At 38.1% G+C, this 22,160-nt stretch overlaps 1 protein-coding gene and 1 pseudogene across 4 annotated transcripts in view; both read right to left on the bottom strand.

The window, feature by feature from the left end:
• Nucleotides 1-22,160, bottom strand: part of LOC101147060 (tripartite motif-containing protein 43) — a 72,020-nt gene that overhangs the window by 5,858 nt on the left and 44,002 nt on the right. For 2 of the 4 annotated variants that reach the window (XM_055378628.2, XM_055378629.2), the window contains one exon: nt 5,395-5,802. In XM_055378628.2, coding sequence (XP_055234603.1) covers nt 5,395-5,534 — 140 coding nt within the window. In that variant the 5' untranslated portion in view covers nt 5,535-5,802. Of the gene's footprint in view, nt 1-470; nt 918-1,786; nt 1,969-5,394; nt 5,803-22,160 lie in introns of those variants that run through there. The other 2 variants (XM_031008268.3, XM_055378630.2) reach the window with 2 other exon arrangements.
• On the bottom strand, nt 12,379-16,091 carry LOC101147414 (tripartite motif-containing protein 51-like; annotated as a pseudogene).

Here is a 22,160-nt window from a genome sequence, read left to right as displayed (position 1 = left end):
TCTTTCTAAAGAAGTATAGGTTTTAATTTGCAACGACAGAAATAGGAAAAATAGAAAACTAAGGCACAAAGAGACATCAATCTCTATAAAAAGTGACTTCTCCAATCAACACATGACCAGCTTTCCAAACTCTACTTTCTTGCGTGGAAGAATGTCGGATTTTTTGAGGTGTTAGTATCCACCAAATTGCTTGGGCTTCAAGGGTTTCATCAACCTGTAAACTCAAGGTTTGAGTCTTGAACGGTCTGAAAATCAGTAACACTCTTAATTGCCAGTGATTGGTTTAGAGAAGGAAAGCTAACTAAGCTCTTCTACTCTCGTTATTTTATTTAACTATAACAACCATCCATAATGACTTTTCCAGAAGGACATTGCTTGAAAATGTTAGAGCAGAACTCATACTTTGACCCAAATCAGAAAAAGCCAGCCTTTACTCTCCAAGGAAAAACAGTCAAATCAAGGTAAGTTACCTCTCCAAGGTAAAGCTAAGAATCATTGTTTTTCTAGGCTGCTATGTTAATTTAATCAACAAAAACTTTCTGGCATGTTTCCTGTTCCTGGACAGTCTGTTAATTTGGTGATATACTGGTTAATATTACAACATCTTTAAAAGACAGACAATGAATTCAATTTACAAAAAGATAATGATAATTGAAGCATTATCATTACTCTTTCACACAGTCAGGAAAAGAGTAAGTATCATGCAATAACAGGCACTAGAGGCTGGGCACGGAGGCTCACGCCTGTAATCCAAACACTTTGGGAGGCCGAGGTGGCTGAGGCTGGCAGATCACGATGTCACGAGATCAAGACCATCCTGGCTAAGATGGTGAATCCCTAACTCTACTAAAAAATACAAAAAATTAGCCGACAGTGGTGGAGGACGCCTGTAGTCCCAGCTACTCTGGAGGCGGGGGCTGGAGAATGGCGTGAACCCGGGAGGCGGAGCTTGCAGTGAGCCGAGATAGTGCCACAGCACTCCAGTCTGGGTAACAGAGCAAGACTCTGTCTCCCCCCGCAAAAAAAAAAACAAAAACAAAATCTAGGCACTAGACAGTAAGTCAGCGTTTTAAATGTGTGTCTTGCTAAAATACAAATAAAAATAAAAACCAAGCCAGGGAAGGTGACTCAAGCCTGTAATCCCAGCATTTTGGGAGGCCAAATCAGGCAAGTTTTTTGAGCTCAGGAACTCCAGACTGGTGACACGGCAAAATGTCTAGATCATCCTGTCTCTAAAAATGCTTATATAAATTAAAAAAAAAAAAAGGCCGGGCGCGGTGGCTCAGGCCTGTAATCCCAACACTTTCAGAGGCCGAGGTGAACGGATCACAAGATCAAGAGATGGAGACCATCCTGGCCAACATAATGAAACCCCGTCTCTACTAAAAAAAATACAAAAATTAGATGGGCGTGGTGGCAGGCGGCTATATTTCCAGCTACTCCGGAGGCCGAGGCTGAAGAATCGTTTGAACCTGGAAGGCGGAGGTTGCAGTGAGCCAAGAGCGCCGCTGCACTCCAGCCTGGCAATAGAGCGTGATTCCATCTCAAAATAAATAAATAAACAAATAAATAAATAGCTGAACATGGTGGCCCATGTTTAATCCATAAACCTATGGATTATGTTTAAAATAATTTTAAAAAAGAAATGGAGCCGTTTTTAAAACTCAGAAAATGAGATCATTCCATCTAAAAATAATCTAAGTTTGCAGATAAATTAAAGTCCCCAAATTTTGTTTTGGTTTGTAGCTCCTAATAGTAGCTCCTACTCTGGAAATTGTGTACTTACCTCAGAAATATATCTATGTTCTCACCAAAGCTTGCCGTCGAATCAGATGAATTCAGCTCAGGGATGAGAGTCTCACAGCGCAGTGCTGATAGCTTTCGGAAGTCCCCAAAGCCAGTTGCAAAGCTACTCTGTGGGCTCTGGAGAAGAATGAGCTTGGCTCCTGAAGTGTCGGTTTATAAATCTCTGAAGACCACACCCCTTTCTTCCAACTGATTGCATTTCACAGGGCGTAGGTGGGTGTTAACATAGATGATTAAGTTTCTTCAGAACAGAAGTTTTACGTTTATTTATTTATTTTTTTTTGAAAGGAGTCTGGCTCTGTCGCTGGCTAGTTTTTTTTCTTGCATTTTTAGTAGAGAGGGGGTTTGATATAATTGATATAATAGGAATTGCAAATAGAGAAGCCCACACAAGCTAACCAAATTAATTCTAGTTTATTGGATAAATGGCATGATGTGTATTCTAGTTCAAATTTGAAGGTGGGTATAAATCTTTTCAGACACTGGAGATGAGACATTTCACCAAAATTCGGTGTGAGGAAGAGGAAAGAAATAGAATAGTATATAAAATAGTATATAGAGTAAAAATATAGTAAAAGGAAAAATCAATCTGCATAATATGGTGTATGGCTAAATGTGTGTTAACATTTAGGCGAATCAGACATGGAAAAATCCTAAAAGGGAGATTAATAGAGGAGATAATTGACTCAGTAAGAACTGTGAAGAAGCATCTCAGGAAGAGAAACTAGAAGTCTTTATATAGGTTTTGATTTAAAGAGGGAGAGAGAATAGGAACATTGAAAAAGACGGACAGAAAGAAATAACAAATATTCAAGACTCCTTGCAAGAGTGAGGCAGAAAGTTTATAGATTGCTTGATTACACCCAGCATATAATTATTTGAAGTTTTCTGTTGAGAGTGAGAGTATGTAATCCTTTTAACCAAATGTCTCTGCAGAACTATGTGTCATTAAGTAAGGTGATAATCAATATTCAATATCAAAAGATGCGTCTATTTCTCTATGAGGAGAAGCAACTGCATCTGCAGGCAGTGGACAGAGAAGCAAAAGGGCTTTTCCAACAACTACAAGACAGTCAAGTTGAGAATGACCCAACATTTAGAAAGGATGAAAGACATGTACAGAGAGCTGTGGGAGACGTGCCACATGCCTGACGTGGAGCTGCTCCAGGTGAGGAGGGAGGGTCCATCCCCAAAGAAAGGAAGACTTTGCTGGACAATGCTGCCAGGACATGCAAATGTCACCTGCATATGTCACTGCTCTCAGCTTAGTGACACATGCTGTCTGACTCCCACATTACATTTGTCCAGTTTTTCAGAAAAAAGCTACAAAAGAAGCTTATTAGAGGGGAATATTCCCTGTGGTCAGTGTTTGATAAAGGGGAATATAAAATTACATCCACTCAAAGATTCCAAAAAAGCTTGCTTGTTCATGGTTAGGATAAGAATTACATTTCACCTATGTTATTTCTATTTGGAAACGTTCCTCCCTCTTAGAAGGAGGAGACAAATATATGATATATATATTTTATATATATGGTACATATATATGTATACACACATATACACATATATATACCCCCCCCACACACACATATCTATGGTGTTGAATAAATAATATCACCTAAGCCAGTGGTGTGCAATCTTTTGGCTTCCCTGGGCCTCATTAGAAAAAGCATTGTCTTGGGCCACACACGAAATACACTAAGATTAACTATAGCTGATGAGCTTTGATAAAATGACAAACAAAAATCTCATCATGTTTCAAGAAAGGTTAGGAATTTGTGTTAGGCCACATTCAAAGCCGTCCTTGGCCGTATGTGGCCCACAGACTGTGGGTTGGGCAAGCTTGTTCTAAGGTATGAACTTCAAACACTACAAAAATTTTTTAGGCATGTTATTGGTTCTTCCCTGGAGCTGCTCCACATCTAGTTTATGTCACATTTTTATCAGCTCCTTATAGATTTTTCTTAGGTGTTTTTTTTTTCTGAACCATTTTGTCTTTTTGCTTTTCTTAAGTTGCTGTAAAATCTTCTGTCATCATCTGTAAGTTTCTCTAAATGTTGTTTTACTTCTCATGGGGAACTGAATGCAGCTTCCTCTACTCAGCTCTAGTCATCTCTGCCCGTAGCTACACATGGCACTGCGGGGACCTGGATTTCCTAGATGACATGTTTACTCTGAATTCATCCTCCTCCACTTGTACCTCTTCTATTCACTTTGACTCGTTTTCTTTTCTTTATCTCTTTCATCTTTTCTTTAAAATAAAGATCAGGGTCTCACTATGTTGATGGCCAGGCTGGTTGGAAACTCCTGGTCTCAAGTAGTCTTCCCAAATTATTGGGATTACAGACATGAACCACCGAGCCTAGCCTGACTCATGTATTCTACCAATAAGCTAAGTACATAAACTCGTGTCTTCCCACTTGACAGAACCATGAAATCAATCATTCCTGTCTTCCTTTCATTTATTTGTATTGTTTCTTAGTAATACTGACAGCCAAATTCATTCTTTCCTCAAACCACTTTCATTCATTATATGACTTCCTAAAACACCTGAAGAAAGGTTATTATTGATCATTTCTTCAATATATATCCATTGATATCTGAAAGCCTACATGAGAGCCATTGGAATTTATGGTTGATTCACAAATAATTTTTTGCAGTATTATGATCTCTGTGTTTTTAAATTAGTTTTTAGTACCAGGTCTTCCTACTCCATAGCCTGACCACTCTCTCTGAGCAGTAATCAATGCTGCATTGTACCCTCAGGATTGGAAGCCATGAGAAAAATCTTCCTCAAATCCTACCAAGATGATTTCCATTCAAGTGATAAGTGGATACATTTCTAGCATGTCTGTCTGAGGCTAAATCTGAGGGAAAAGGCCTAATACTTGCAATCCACTGGTTGGTTTTCCTGCTTTCCTCATTTAAATTTCTTTGGTTTTCTTGAATTTTTGCCCACAAACATCTCATTTGCTTCATAATCTTCTCCTGTAAAAGAACTATGAATGTGAACATCAGAGAAGCAAATCATTTTAGGTTTCAGACCCCCAATGGTAAAGAAATCAAGGGATGAGATATGAAAGAGATTTGGGAAGATCTCAGACTGTAGAACCACAACGTGTAACGCAACAAGTTTAATAGGAAAATCATAGGCAGGGCTAATTTACAGATAATGTGGCACCTTGCATCAGAATTGGAATCTACTGACACCATGCCTTGCTAATTCTAGCGTGTTTTATTCTATTATTTCCAGTGTTGGTAAATAGGTTTCTTATAGAAAAGACTTTTTAACTTGTAGTTTGGATAGCCAGAAACTCTTCTGATATTGAGCTCTTTACAGTGCCTTGAACACTGCATTAAGTAGTGAAATTGTTACAATGATTATTAACTTTATCACACCCTCAGTGACATGTAAGCTCCAGGAGGGAAAGTACACTCAGATTATATTTATTATTTTATCATTGATACCTAGGCACTACACGACATCCAGTACAGAACAGATTACTCGTCATGCTCTTCATCTTCCCCTAATCTCTACCTGTGCCATCCTCCAGCTTTCAAAGTGCTCTCAGAGCCATCACTTACCCAGTGTTCCTTAGCTGCCCCTCACAGTGTGTGCGAGCCCCATGCTCCTGAGAGTTCCAGCACAGCAAATGAATCAAGTTCTTTTTCCACCTCTCCAAATATCTTCTTTGTCTCCCTGTGGATCCCACACATTTGTTCATTAGGGCTCAGGAATTGCCAGAGACTGGCTTTTCTGGCAATGGACACTAGATTCTTCAGAAGAATATTGGTTTTGAAGTCCTCCTGCTGTGACAGTTCCCAGCATGTGGGCAGCAGGTACGAATTTTGGTTTCTTCCTAGGAAAGGCAGAGACAGGGCCTACAGAAGCTGGGGCTGCAGCCTGTGGCGATGGGGTCTACACATTAGTTCAGACAGAAGAGGCAGATGGGTTCTTTCTGGAAGGCTTGTGTGATGTCTGAGACCATTTTCCTGAAGGAAGGAAATTAGGAAAGGTATGATTCAAACTTCTTCATCTTATGCCCTGAGGAACAAAGACCAAAGCAAAATTTGACTCAGGTTGTAACTCAATGATAAACATCTGTCTAGAGTAGAATAGGCTTTATTTTGCATAAGACAAAAATAGAACCTGAGGTACAAAGAGAGCTCTCAGACCTGTAGGTAAAATTGTTGGGTTCATGCATAACTCACAGGGCACTACATCCTACCCTTTTCTTTTGCATAGAAAAATGAACCTCAGAGAGGCCAGATATGGTGGCTCACACCTGTAATCCCAGCACTTTGGGATGCCAAGGCTGGTAGATCAGGTTGGAGACCAGCCCGGCCAATATGGGGAAACCCCATCTCTACTAAAAATACAAAAACCAGCCAGGAGTAGTGGCACATGCCTGTAATCCCAGTCACTCAGGGGACTGGGCAGAAGAATCGCTTGAACCCTGATGTTGCCGTTAGCTGAGATTGAGCCAATTCTCTTCAGCCTGAGCAATAAAGCAAGACCTATAAAAGAAAGAAAAAGAAAGAATGGAAGGAAGGAAGGAGGGCAGGAGGGAAGGAAGGAGAGAGAGAGAGGAAAGAAAGAAAGAAAGAAAGAAAGAAAGAAAGAAAGAAAGAAAGAAAGAAAGAAAGAAAGAAAGAAAGAAAAGAAAGAAAACAAAAGAATCCTCAGTTTTGTTGAATTTTGACTTTACTCCAAAAAGCTTGAGGTTTAAGGGGATGAAATTAGGACCAATTTATACCATTAGACGATGGGTCCTGAATACTCTGAAAACCATTCTTTTTTTTTTTTTTTTTTTTTGAGACGGAGTCTCGCTCTGTCGCCCAGGCTGGAGTGCAGTGGCGCGATCTCGGCTCACTGCAAGCTCCGCCTCCCGGGTTCACGCCATTCTCCTGCCTCAGCCTCCCGCGTAGCTGGGACTACAGGCGCCCGCCACCACGCCCGGCTAATTTTTTGTATTTTTTTTTTAGTAGAGACGGGGTTTCACTGTGTTAGCCAGGATGGTCTCGATCTCCTGACCTCGTGATCCGCCCGCCTCGGCCTCCCAAAGTGCTGGGATTACAGGCGTGAGCCACCGCACCCGGCCTCTGAAAACCATTCTTAATGCTCGTTGTGATTGGTTTAGAAAAGATTGATTTTGTACAAAAGAATAAAAAAGTGATTAGGAAATGGTATTTAACTGAGATTTTTCTCTCGTTTCATTTACATATCATAATTTTCTCTTTTAAAGTATTTTGAAGAATCTCAATCACAATCCACCACTGCAAAATAATTTCTATATAACCATTATTTATTTACTGAACATTCTGAAATTTGATCAGATTTCACCCAGAAATGCTAAAGAGACATTTAGTATACTCTAAAACAATATTATCCTCAAATTAGTCAATGCATTACCTAAGTTGTATATTATGGAATATTCTGTCTTGCGCATATATTTGTGTGCCACCTTTATAACAGAGGGTACTACATTTATGCACAACATATAGAATAAAATATTCTCAATAAAATTTAGGATATACAGCAAGTATAAAATTGTAAGATATCTGAAAACTATTTTCTGTGTTCTTAGAATACATAGGAACAACTAAGGAATGCATAAATGATACAACTAAAATTAATCTTCACTGTAGTTCACAAGTATGTAGGAAGACAGGATGACAAAATAAGTGTAAAAACATTTTTACTAAGTAAGCAAATGACATCAACTTATGGAAACAAGCTCAGTTTGTTGAAAAATTAAACGTAGGTCAGTCTGTTTTGGATTGGAAAAGTAGCAGGAACTCCTCCTCTGTTAGCTGTGTTCTCACCCTAGAAATATACTTATGGTCTCACTGATACTTGCCATAGAAGTAATAATATAAAGTCTGATCAGGGATCAGGGCCTCACCATATAGTGATAGTAGCTTTCAGACATCTTCACAACCAGTCCCAAAGCCACTCTGTGTGTCCCAGAGAAGAATGAGTTTGGCTCCTTGTACCTCTTTATATTGAATCTCTGAAAAATCACAGCCCTTTTGAAAAGGTTGTATGTTTCTTGGAGTTTGGGATAGCCATTAGGGTTCTTGATTAGGTTTCACCAGAGGAGAAGAAATGATTGATTCAACACCTTGGCTAATTTCCATAAACAAACTTTAAACTTTCTCTCATCAAGAACCACTGAGTTTACAACAAAAGAACCCTCAAATACCAAATTTGTAGATAATTTTTGGGGTACTTTATTTTACTCATCAAAAGGTGAGAAAGAGAATACCATCAATTTATGATTTTAATAAATGTCTTCAAAAGTCTGGAATATTTTTTCTCCTTTTTCTTTGTGTTTGTTTTTTGTCTTATGTTTTTGGAAATGTTTTGCCTGAAGTTGGCTTTAATGTTAATAGTCACTGAACTAGACTGGAAATGCACTTTGCTGTTGCTTTTAAAACTTGATTTCAGGTTTTAATGCATTACTGTCAATTTATATATATATGCACATATTCTGGTTCTGTAGCGCAGGCTGGAGTGCAGTGGTACAATCACAGTTCACTGCAGCCTTAAACTGCTAGGCTCGTTTTCTCAAAGAGCTGAAATTACGGACGTGAGCCACTGCACCCAGCCTGTTATTTTGTGTTTTTAATAAAAGCATAAGAATTATCTGTATTATAAATTAAGAAACAGAATATCTTTAAGGAAATATAATATCTTTAAGGAAAAATAAAATCTCTAGTAATTATAGGCTCCTATGAAAACCACCTTTACCAATAGCAATTTTGTGTATATCCATATAACACATACATATATAAATATATATAATATATACGTGAATTTTTTTCACATTTGGCAGACATTGAAGAATAAAAATTATAATTTATATTGATAAAAAGTGAAATAAGTAAAATTTGCTGTTTAGTGAAAACTTTGTTTAGCAACTTAAATGAAGCTGCAGAAAGTGTGAATTGGTTAATAGATATAAAGATATGTCATGAGGGCTTCACAGATGGACAAACAGAGGTAAACTAGGAGAGTGATAGTGACACATGGAGGATGAGAGTATCATGTACGTGCTTTATAAACAGTATCATGTTTGATTGGCTGTAGCACAAAGTAGAGCTAACTAGAGAAGATGAGGAGAGAACATATTCAAGGGTATAATGTTTGATAATTTTTTCAGAGTAAACAAATGAATTCAGGAAGCCAACCAATCCCCATTTTGGATGTGTTAAACATAACTTTACTTTGTTTTGAATGTGCAAAACAATATATTTTGGCTGATTTTTAGTAATTTTCTTCTTTGGTGGCTGATTCATGATGATGTGTTTAAGTTTGAAACCACTAGTGAAGATGAAGAATCTCTTAAAAGAAGCCAAAATAAACTGTTTCATTTTGAGGGAACACATAATAGAATGACAACAGAGTGCTCCACAATCATAAATGTAAGAATAAGATAGTGGACTAATATTTGTAAAGTGTCGAAAAATGTAACTGCCAATACGGAGATGAATGTGGATTAGAAATTTTTTTATATAAGAGGATAAAAGGATGATCTTGTCACATAAGTATAATAAAAAAAAGGAGGCTTTATACCCTACTAAGGGCTTCTAGAACAGTACCTATGAGATCTACTTGAAAGGTAATTCCAACATTTCTGCCACATTTGAATCTGGCTTTATTTATTGCTTAGTCTCTTAACAGTGTTTCCTTTATGTATCTTTTCTGTTTCTATATATGTCTGGTAAGTTTTACTCAAAAAGTGAACTGTGTAGAGTAGACTAATATAGAAAGCAAAACCAACATGTGTTCCCTTTTACTAGGCTGAATGTGTGTGTTTTGAGGGAAAAGGTTGAATCAATCTAGTCAGGAGTTGATTTGGTTTTGGGTCTTGTTCCTGTTAGAGTTAATTTCAGTGCACCATAGGTTTCCTGCTCATCTAGCATTACTTTGTGTTTCGGATTGGACTGGTTCAGCAGCTTTTCTCAGTATCTGCTGTATCCTCACCTTTAAGTTTCCCTTCAAATTCCATTCAGTCCCCCAGAAGACACTGCTTTGACCTGTTACTCAACAATTGTTAGCCTAGTTGGGAGTGGGGATGAGGATGGAGAAGCATTCTCTGTCATTCTGATGAAGCTCAGTCACAGGTTGACACTGTTTCTGGGTCTTCATGGATGGAACCTTCTTAATGATCCTGTCCAAACTTCAGGTGTACATTAAATCCTCCACATATTTTTTCCCTCTTTTTTGTTTTCCCCTTTCCAAAGTTCAATTAGTTTTACCAATGTCCCAAGGGCAATGATATTCCTTATCTTTTCCTTTGTAGTTTTAGGTTTTGTTACACGGGAGAGACGGGGAGGTAAATACAGGTCTTTAAATGTGATATTCACTGAATCTCTTCACAGACTGTAAAACAAATGTATGTGGCACATATACACCATGGAATACTATGCAGCCATAAAAAAGGATGAGTTCGTGTCCTTTGCAGGGACATGGATGAAGCTGTAAACCATCATTCTCAGCAAACTAACACAAGAACAGAAAACAAAACACCTCATGTTCTCACTCTTAAGTGGGAGTTGAACAATGAGATCACATGGACACAGGGAGGGGAACATCACACATCAGGGCCTGTCAGGGGGTGGGGGGCCAGGGGAGGGATAGCACTGGGTTAAATACCTAATGTAGATGACGGGTTAATGGGTGCAGCAAACCACCATGGCACGTGTATACCTATGTAACAAACCTGAACATTCTGCACGTGTACCCCAGAACTTAAAGTATAATAATAAAAAAGTTTTATGTCTTCATGATGATGTTAACTTATCATAAATTAAATTATTTATATATATATGCATTTGAAAAATTAGGCATAACATCAAATTCATCTATGTCAAACTCCTTATTTTACATGTTAAAATATTTTTTAAAAATATATAATTCTCTTATTCATGAAAAATAATTACAGTTTCTCTCCTTGAATGCAATGCTTCCTGTATCTTATCCTGGTTAATTTTTAAGTTTCCTAACGATTACCTTCCAAAATATTCAATATTCTAACTTCTAATATTAATTAATGGAGTTTGAAATTTATCTAAATAAAACACTGTAATATAACATTTGTGTGTTTCAATTCTTCTTAAACTTCTCTTTGAGATTCATTAATTGTTACATTTCATTACATTTCATTGTTGTTATCTTTGTTTTATAGAATTCTTTTGTATGATGAGATCACAATTTATTTAGCAATTCTACTATTGATGAATATTTATTTTGTCTCCAATTTGGAGCTACTATAAAAATTGATGCAATGATCAACATTGTGTTTATCTTGAAATACACATAGGCAATCTGTGGAATATAGTTTAGAATTAGAATATCTAGTGCATAAGGAGTACTCATAGTCAGTTTGCCAAAAACTGTTTCAGTTTACATCCCTCCAGCCATGAATAACTTTCATTGATTCTTTATCTTTCACAACACACAATTTTATGTGTCTTTAAATTTTACTAATTTTTATGGAGGCCTGCAGTTCAATTTATGGATTAATTTTTACTATTCTGAGGACTAATAAAAGTAATCCCTTTTTCATATTTGGCCAGTTATTAGTTATTTATGGCTCCAATTTTATGAAGTGCCTGTTCAAATATTTTACCCAATTTTATATTGGGTTCACTTTCTTTTATTTATTACAATCATTAATCACATGTATTATATTTTATTGCATATATGTCGGGATAAATATTTTTCTCCACTCTGGGTTTGCATTTTAATTCTTGGATGGTATATTTTGAAACACAGAATCATTTTTGATATAAACTAACAAAATTTTCCTTCTTAATTGTTACTTTCTTGTCCTGGTTAGGAAATCTTTCTCTTTGAGAATATTTTATTGTGTTCTCATCACCTTCAGACCATGAATCCATGTGGAAATGAACTGTGTATGGTTTGAGGTAGGGGTGAGCATTTATGTCCATTTGAATATTTAATTGATCCAGCATTGTCCTGATCACCTTGTAAATTTCACTGTAGAACAGCACTCTAATAATGCATGAGCATTTGTATATAAGATGAGATTTACAAAGGTAAGCACAGCATAGGAGGTCAAATAAGATTACCTCAAAGTATAGATTCATAAATAAAACACATGGATAAGTATAATATTGTTAGATGAAGAGAAAGAAAATATTTCCAAGTTACCACTGAGTCTTTTTACTCCAAGTTTTTTCATGAAGCACAAGATCCCTATTTTCTTCCATTGATTTTAACTTCATTTAGACACCTCTGTCATCTATTATTTCACTTTGTGACATTCAGAAATAATGAAAAACCAGAGAATATATTCTATGCCATGCATCATGGGTAATGATTTTCCAAAAATGATTAAACAAAGAACCAATACACATGGTTATAGTGTTTTCACCATATTTAATAGAAACCGTATTAATGAGTTGTGATGACATTAGAAGGCAACTAAAGAAGTTAAATGTAACTTGTTTGTCCTCTTTGATGAGGCACAAAAAAGAGGGCTTCCTGGGATAAAGGGGTTCCCACAGCATGTGGACACATTTCTGATTTGTCTCTGGTCAGAAGTGACTACAGCAAAAGATAGGCCTGAGAAGAGGTGAGAAGGCGCAATTATGGATGGTGTATATAAGGGAACTTTGATCAACATCAACAATGCTCATGGTTCTACCTTCACAATCCAGGAATAATCCTACTTGGCTGGTAGGTCTTGGAACATATAGCACCACATGTGGGGTGTGGTAAAGAGATTGCAGTGAACGTCCTCCTTAACACATCCAAGAAGAAAGAGTCCCTCCTCTCCATCTATCTTGTCATTCTGTCTCTTCTCTTTCCAATAATTGTTACAGACACCAAAAGCCCAATTCCAAGATTCCCCGACATGAACCTCCCAAGAGTATTTGCCAGATGTGAAAGTCTGAGCGCCCCATACGAGGAAACATTCCGATTTTGCAGTGATACGGGGATCATCTTGAGGGTCGCATCCAACACTCAGGCTTCTCAAATCTCCATACAGGAAGATATGACTTTGGCTCTTTCAGGCTGAAGGGAAAAATCAACTACAAAAAATAAATAAAAATTTATAGACACATGTAAATAAGAGAAATTAGAATTATTTAGGGAAAAGTTGTTGGATATTAGACACAATATCACAAAAAATGTGTACACCCCCTTCAACCTTGGGAGTAATATCATACTCTCCTTCCCTGGATATTAGAAAACAATATTGCCGGGGGTGAACACTTCCTGTGATAATGGGAGTAATATTTTCTCTTTCACAGGCCATTAGGAACAATATCACGGGGTGTTTAAACACCCCGTGATATTGGAGGTAATTTCATGCTCTAACCCCTGGAATATTACCAACAATATCAAACAGGGGTGATGTACACCCCCTGTGATATTGGGAATAATATCATTCTCTCCACCCCCGGATATTAAGAACAATATCACGGCAGGGGTGGTACACCATCAGTGATATCGGGAATAATGTCATCCTCTCCTTCCCTGGAAATTAGGAACAATATCACAGGGGGGTGTACACCTTCTGTGATATTGGAAGCAATATTAACTCCCCCCGGATATTAGAAAAAATATCACACATGATGTACACCCACTGTGATATTAGGAAGAATATTACTGGCTGTACACCCACTCTGACTTTAGGAGAAATAGCTCCTTAAAATGTTACAAGTAATATCACAGGGTATGCAGCAATATCTCCCTAGGTTATTACAAATACTATCACAGGGTGTCCACCCACTGTGATAACAGGAGTAACACCTTCCAAGGATATTACAAATAATATCACAGACTGCACACCCACTATGAAATAAGGAGGATATCTCCCTAGGATATTACGAATAACATCACAGAATGTACACCCATGGTGTGCACCCCTTGTGACATTAGGAGTAATATCTACCCAGGATATAACCAATAACAGCACAGTGTGAACATACGTGATGTACACCCACTGTGATGTTATGAGAACTATCTCCCTAGGATATTACGAATAACATCAGAGTGTACATACATGGTATACACCCACTGTGGCACTAGGAATAATAACTTTCTAAGATATTACGAATAGCATCAGAATACAAACACATGGTGTACGCCCACTGTAACATTAGGCGTAATTTCTCTCTAGGATATTACAAGTAACATCTCAGTGTGTACACACATGGTGTACACCCACTGGGACATTTAGAGTAATATCTCCCTAGTATATTACGCATAACATCACAGAGTGTTCACACGCGGTGTACAGGCACTGTAACATTAGAAATAATATCTCCCTAGGATATTATGAATAATATCACAGGGTGTATAGCCAGTGAGATATTAGAGGTAATATCACTCTAGGATATTACGAATAATACCACAGAGTGTACATCCACTGAGATATTGGGAGCAATATCTCTCTAGGATATTACCAATAATATCACAGAGTGTAAACCCAGTGTGACATTAGCAGAAATATCTCTCTGGGATATTACAAATTATATCACAGAGTGTACACACAGGGTGTACACCCACTTTGATATTAGGAGTAATATCTTCCTAGGACATTATGAATAATATCACTGAGTGTACACCCACTGTAATATTGGGAGTCATATCTCCCTAGATTATTACAAATAATATCACAGGATGTACACCCACTGTGGTATTAGGAGTAATATCTACCTAGTATATAACAAGTAATATCACAGGGTGTACACCCACTATGATATTGGGAGAAATATCTCTCTAGGATATTATGAAAAATATCACAGAGTATACACCCACTGTGATATTAGGAGAAATATCTGGGATATTATGAATTATATCACAGAGTGTATACACATGGTCTACACCCACACTGATATTAGGAGTAATAACTTCCTAGGACATTACAAATAATATCACAGAGTGTACACCCACTGTAATATTAGGAGTCATATCTCCCTAATTTATTACAAATAATATCACAGGCTGTACACCCACTGTGATATTAGGAGTAATATCTTCCTAGGGTATTACCAATAATTTCACAGTGTATACACACATGGTGTACACCCACTGTGATATTAGGAGTAATATCTACCTAGTATATAACAAATAACATCACAGGGTGTACACCCACTTTGATATTAGCTGTAATATTTTTCTAAGTTGTTACAAATAATACCACAGGATGTACAAACATGGTGTACACTCACTGTGATAGCAGGAGTCATTTCTCCATAATATATTATGAATAATATCACAGGGTGTACACCCACTGTATTATTAGGAGTAATATCTCTGTAGGATATTACAATTAATATCACAGGGTGTACACCCACTGCGGTATTAGGAGTAATATTAGTATTATCACTCCTTGATTATTAACATGAATATGAATTACCAATATTAATATTAAGAAATAATTGCTAATAAAAAGTTTTCAGATTATTTATATTAATATTATTAGGAGCTAATATGGCTGTTTTCTAATGAATAAGATCAGTATCAGTTATTAATATCAGGCCTTATTAATAATTAATATTAATAATTTATTGTTATCATTAGTAGAACTATTTAATAGTAATTATCATTATTATTGGTATTGATTTTTAAAATTATATTATCAGTTATTAATATTGATAATTATTCATATCAATTAATTATTGATATTATTAATTGCGATAAGTAATATTGCGACATTCCTCACAATATCACAGAAAATGTACACCCATCTGTGATGTTGTTCCTAATAGCCAGGGGTAGACGATGACATTACTCCAAATATCACAGTGGGTGTACACCCCTTCTGTGATCTTGTTGCTAATATCCAGGCGGGGAGAGGACGGTATTAATCCCAATAATCCAGAAGGTGTAGACCTCCCCTGTGATATTGTCCCTAATATCCAAAGGTGGACAGGAAGATATATCTCCCAATTTCGCAGGGGTTGCACACCACCCCTGTGATATTGTTCCTAATGTCCAGGGGTAGAGAAAAATGACATGACTCACAGTATGGCAGGGAGTGAACACCCCCTCCATGATATTGTTCCTAATATTCAGGGGGGAAGAGTATGATATTACTCCCAATGTCATAGGGGGTGTACTCCCAATATCCCAGGGGGTGTATCGTATCCCGACCGGTGATAGACTCCGCCACGATGCCGGGAGTAGTATCACACCCCTCTCCTTCCCTGGATATTATGATACACATCGCAGGGGGGCGGGCGACACTCGCGATGCGGGGAGAAATATCAGCCCCTCCCGACATTAAGAGCCACATCGCAGGGGGGTGGACACCCCCAGTGATGCGAGAAGTAATATCTACCCCCTTTCCCCATGGATATTAAGAGCCGCATCGCAGGGGGGTGTACACTCCCTGCTGATGCGCAGAGTAATATCAATCCCCGTCCCTCCCTGCATGTTAGCAGTCACTGTGGACACTCAGTTTATTTACGATGTTTCCAGTAAGATCATCTTTTCTATTGAACCTTATGAACAAGATCACAGAGGGGTGTACACCTCCTGCGATATGGGGGTAATATAATTCTCTCCTCCACTGCATACTGGGAACAATATCACAGGGGCGTGTATTCCCCCTTCCATATTGGGAGTCATATCATACTTGCCTTCCATATATATGAAGAATAACATCAAAGAAGGGGTGGACACTTTGACGATATTGGGAGTAACATCATTCTCTCTACCCCTGGATATTAGTAGCAATATCACAGGGGTATGTACATTTCTTGTGATATTGAGAGTAGTAGTATTGTCTTCCCCGCTGGATATTAAAAACAATACCACAAGGGGAGTCAAACCACCTGCCAAATTTGAGGGAATGTTATCCTCTCCCCCCACCCCCGGCCCCCGGATATTAGAGACAATAACACAGGGGTAATGTACACCCACTGCTTTATTGGGAGTAATATCATCCTCTCCCTTCTTGGATATTAGGAACAATATCACAGTGTGTGTGTATGCCTGTCGCGAAATTCAATGTAATGTCATCCTGTGCCTCCCTGGATATGACGAACAATTATCACGGGGGATGCACAACTTCTGAGATATTGGGAGTGATATCATCCTCTCCCCTCTGGAAGTTAGGGACAATATCACAGGGGTAGTGTACACCCTCTGAGATATTGGGACTAATATCATCCTCCTGCCTCCTGGATATTAAAAACCATATCACAAAGGGCGAGTACACAAACTTCGATATTGGTATTCATACCATCCTCTCCCTCTTTGGATATTCGGTGCAATATTTCAGGTGGGGTATACACCACCTGCAATATTGGAAGTAATATTATTTTCTTCCCCCCACCTCCCTGGATATTAGAAACAATATCACAGGGGCCGTGAACAACCCCTGCGATATTTGGAGTAATATCATCGTCTCCCCTCATGAATATTAAGAACAATATCGGTGGCGAGGGGGGTGTACACACCCTTTGGTATTTGATATCATCCTCTTTCCCCCTGGATATTAGGAACAATATCAGAAAGGATGTACACACCCTGCGACATTTGCTGTCATATAATTGTCTCTCCCCTAGATATTAGGAATAATGTAACAGGGGATGTGAACACCCCTGCGATATTGGGAGAAATATCATCCTCTCCCCCCTTGGATATTAGGAACAATATCACAGGGGGTGTACTGCCTCTGAGATATTGGGAGCAAAATTATCCTCTCTTCTGGATATTAGGAAGGGTATCAGAGGGGGACGGTGTGCATTTCCTGCGATATTCAATGTAATCTTATCCTCTCCCTCCCAGGGTAGTAAGAACAATATTACAGGAGGGGTGTACACCCTCTGCGATATTGAGAGTCATATCATCCTGTTTCGCTCTGGATATTAGGAACAATATCACAGGGTTGTGTACACCCCCTGCGATATTGGGAGTCATATCATACTCTCTCACTGTGGATATTAGGAAGAGTATCACAGGGCTGTGTACACCCCCTGCGGTATTGGTAGTAATATCATCCTCTCTCCCTCTGGATAGTAGGAAGAGTTTCACAGGGGTGTGTACACCCCCTGCGATATTGGAAGTAATATCATCCCGTCGCCCTGAGGAGAGAAGCCATTTCTCTGACTGTCTCCTGTCTCTGAAGAGGTGGAGGAAGTAAAAGTTGAAAAACAACAGGAATGAAGTCAGTGGCAACAGCAGCCGGTGCCACTGATAAGCCGGCCTGAGGTGAAAAGATTACTCCCCCACCCCCCCACCACTCTAAGCACATGTGCTCTCAGTCCGTCACGACCCTTTCACGTGGAACCCCTTAGAGCTGTAAGCCCTGAAAAGGGCCAGGAACTCTGTCTTCCTTCCAGGAGCTCAGCTCTTGAGACGCGAGTCTGCCGACGCTCCAGGCCAAAAAAAAAAATCCCCCTTCCTTTTTGAATTTGGTGTCTGAGTGGTTTTGTCTATGTCTCGTCTAGACCATTTCTTGGTTCCCTGAGTGGGAATCAAACCTGGGCTGCGGCTGTGAGAGCGCAGAATCCTAACCACTAGGCTACAAGGGGAACTTAGAACTTCATACTAGGTAGATTACCCAACTTTAATAGTGGGTTGGCCATCAGAAGGAAGCCTGGACAGGTCCCTTGTTTCTAAGGTGTGGCACAAGGTAACGGGTAAAGGATACCTAGACCAGTTCCCATACATAGACACTTGGTGACAGCTGGTGCTAGACCCCCCAGAGTGGCTAAGAGGGCAGGCAGCAGCAATACTAGGAGCAAAGGGACAGATAGCTAAGGAAGGATCCCGCTCCACGCACCCAGGGAAATCAACTCCTGAAGTTCTCTTCGACCCAACATCAGAAGATCCATTGCAGGAGATGGCACCAGTGATCCCAGTGGTGCCCTCCCCTTACAAGGGAAAGAGGCTCCCCACTCTTGAGCCCACAGTGCTTGCGCCTTCCCAAGACAAGCATATCCTTAGGCCACCCAGAGCAGACAAGAGAGGAGGTGGAGACTTATAGAGTCTGCAGGTAAGTATTTCTTTTATTTTTCATTCTTTGTTTATACAAATTGTGAACTTCTGGAGGGGAAGTCCTAGATATTATACAGTTTTATGTACAGCATGATATCTAAAATTTAATTGGAAATCTTTCTTGTAGAATATGAGAAGTGCTATGTTGTCTGGAACTTCAGGTTGCAGCCTTGGTTATCTGCAAAGTTTTCAAAGTGCTCAATAGCCTTTTTTATTTTCCTAATATTCCACTAAAGTTATTACTTTATAGTGGTATTTTGAATTGACACAATCTATTTTGTTGTTTGAATGTTCTTTTTATAGCATCTTGTTATTTTTGATATTTTGTTATTACTTGTGTTACTTTGTGAAACTATGTGAACTTTTTATTTGTTTATGTATTTATTTATTTATTTTTGAGACAGGGTCTTGCTCTGTCACCAAGGCTGGAGTGCAGCGGTGCACTCAAGGCTCACTGCAGTCTCGACCTCCAGAGCTCAAGTCACCCTCTCACCTCAGCTTCCAGAGGATCTGGGACTACAGGCATGTACAACTATGCCTGGCTAAATTTTTTTTTTTTTTTTTTCAATAGAGAAGTCTCTCTTATGTTTCCCAGGCTGGTCTTGAACTCCTGAGCTCAAGCAATCTTCCAGCTTCAGTCTCCAAAAATGTTGGAATTGCAGGCATGAGTCACTGTGCTTGGCCTTATATAAATTCTTAGTTTTCCTAGTTCCTTTTTTTTTTTGTTTTTTTGTAGAGCTGGGGATCTCACTTTGTTGCCCAGGCTAGTCTTGAACTCTGTAGCTCAAACCACTCTCTTGCCTTGGCTTCCCAAAGTGCTGGGATTACAGGAGTAAGCATGCCTGGCCCCAGATTCCATCATCTAAGTAATGGAACGGCAAGCATAAAACGACCTAATGAGTTTTGAAGAAAAAAATAAAATAGAAAGTGTAAAACCATTTGCATATTAGTTTCCTGGGGCTGCTGTGATAAAGTATCACAAATAAAACAATAATTCACTCTCTCACTGTTCTCAAAGTCTGAAGTTTAAAATCAAGATGTTGACAGAATCGGTTCCCTCTGAGGATTCTGAGGGGAAATCCACCTCCTGCCTCTCTGCTAGCTCTGTTGGCTGACGGCCACCTTTGGCTTTCATCAGCTTGTGGCAGCATAGCTCCAGTGAACTCTGTCTCTGCCTCTGTCGCCACATGGCTATGTGTCTCAGACCTTCCTTTAATTTCTTCTATCCAGTCATTGGAATTAGGTCACATCCTAAATCCAGATTGATCTCATTGGGAAATCATCAAGTTAATTACATCTGCAAAGATCCTATTTTCAAAAGGTCATATTCACAGATATCAGAGGTTAGGACTTAGAAATATATTTTCAGGGGCCACCCTTTAACTGACTACAGTTGGAAAAAAATTCTGGCTCATAAAAGGGCCACATAACAACAAAAACTCAACTGTATTTTCATTTCTACTGCTTTATACACATATACACATCATCCTAACTTTTAGAATTGGAAAGACAGAATTTTTTCCTTCCTAGACTGGATTCTGAATATTCCACATCTTTTTTTCTAATGTCAATTTTATGTAATTTCCCCTTTTTCTGAATTAGAATACATCTTATATTTATTTTTTATAATCATCACTTACAAAATATTCAGAAGTTTAAGACTACTTTTCATTCCTGAACCATTTGAGGGTAAATTTTGATCTGGAACACAATGTATGGAATTATTTAGTTCTTCATTTCTTTTTTTATCTTTTTTTACTTTTCTATGTGAATGTTACTTTTTTTCTTAGTTATTCTTTGTTTTACATTATTAAGTTTGTTTTTATTTTAGTTTTCTTAGGACACTGATGAAATAACTTTGATTTTTGACGTTAAAATTAAATAATTTTCAAATTAATCCTCTTAAATTTTTTCACAATTTATTTTAATGCTTTATTCTTTTGTAAGTTTTAATTATTTTAATTCATAGCTGTATTTCTTATGGAAGAATTTTATAAAAGTATTTTTCACATAATAAAGTTTAATATATGAGCTATTATTCATTCTCTCCTCTTTTCCAAATATGGACTTTGATTATGCTCCAATACTTTAGAACACTTTAATCGATGTTTTGAGACTTTTGTTACTTATATGATTTTATCTCTATTATGCGTCACTCTTCTAGTAAATTTTTAACGTCATTCAAAGGCTACACCTTTCTTTACTGAAAATTAAAAATAGTTCTCAAAAATATTCTTCTCAGATATTCAGAATCTCATTCACAGGACTTCACCTTCCACTGTCATCTTAAGGCTGTCCTCTTTCCCTTCTAATGCATATTTTCCCCCAAAGGCCCTATGTTACACTCCTTATTTATTCTCCATTCAAGATGTAGTTTTATTTATTTATTTATTTATTTATTTTTGAGACAGTCCCATTCAGTCTGTCACACAGGCTAGAGTGCAGCGGCATGATCTCTGCTCACTGCAATCCTTGCCTCCCGAGTTCAAATGATTCTCCTGTCTCAGCTTCCTGAGTAATAGAGATTACAGGTGTGCTCCAGTGTGCCCTGTGAATTTTTGTATTTTAAATAGAGACGAAGTTTCACTGTGTTGGCCAGGCTGGTCTCGAACTTCTGACCTCAAGTGATCCACCTGCCTAGGCCTCCCAAAGTGCTGTGATTACAGGTGTGAGCCACCACACCCAGCAAAGATGTGGTTTTATTTAATATTATATTTATTCATAATGCAATTTTACTTATGTGATACTTAGTCTTAGAATAGAAGATTATCCTAAAAAGACTAGTGAAAGAGTTATGAGAATTTAGAGAGTGATCTGAGGAAACATGTACAAGAGGCATAACTTTGAACAAAAAATAATTGTTAAAACAAATAGTAGTCACCAGATCTGCTATGTTTTCAAGTTCTAGTAAATGTCAGGTACTTTGGAGGGACTTTCTGGAGGAAGAAAAACTTTTACTGAGGCTTAAATGTGAGGAATAGTTAACCAAATAAAATGAAAAATGTTTTAAAATTCTCATTAAATCCTTGTTATTTAAAAGGAGAAGCAGAGTGGTTCACTAGAAAGAATTCATTCTCATGCACAGATCTTGAAGAATCTATAAAATTAGTTTTTTATTACAGGTTCAAGATCCCCCATATAAAGACAATAGCTGGACGTATGTCTGGAGGAGCTCTTGGGCTTGTTTTATTGTATCTTCAACTTCTCAACTGTACCTTTAGCCATGAACATCTGGCTGCACTTTGAAAGTGGTCGTACTAAGGTCACTATAGAATGAATGTTCTTTCCCTTTTAGCCATTTCTCCTTCCACTTTAACTTTTTACTCTCTGTCTCCAGGACCTTTCTGTTATATTAAGC

This window comes from Gorilla gorilla, chromosome 12 (genome assembly GCF_029281585.2).
Source record: "Gorilla gorilla gorilla isolate KB3781 chromosome 12, NHGRI_mGorGor1-v2.1_pri, whole genome shotgun sequence".
NCBI lineage: Eukaryota > Metazoa > Chordata > Mammalia > Primates > Hominidae > Gorilla > Gorilla gorilla.
This window is presented reverse-complemented; position numbering and strand designations above follow the sequence as displayed.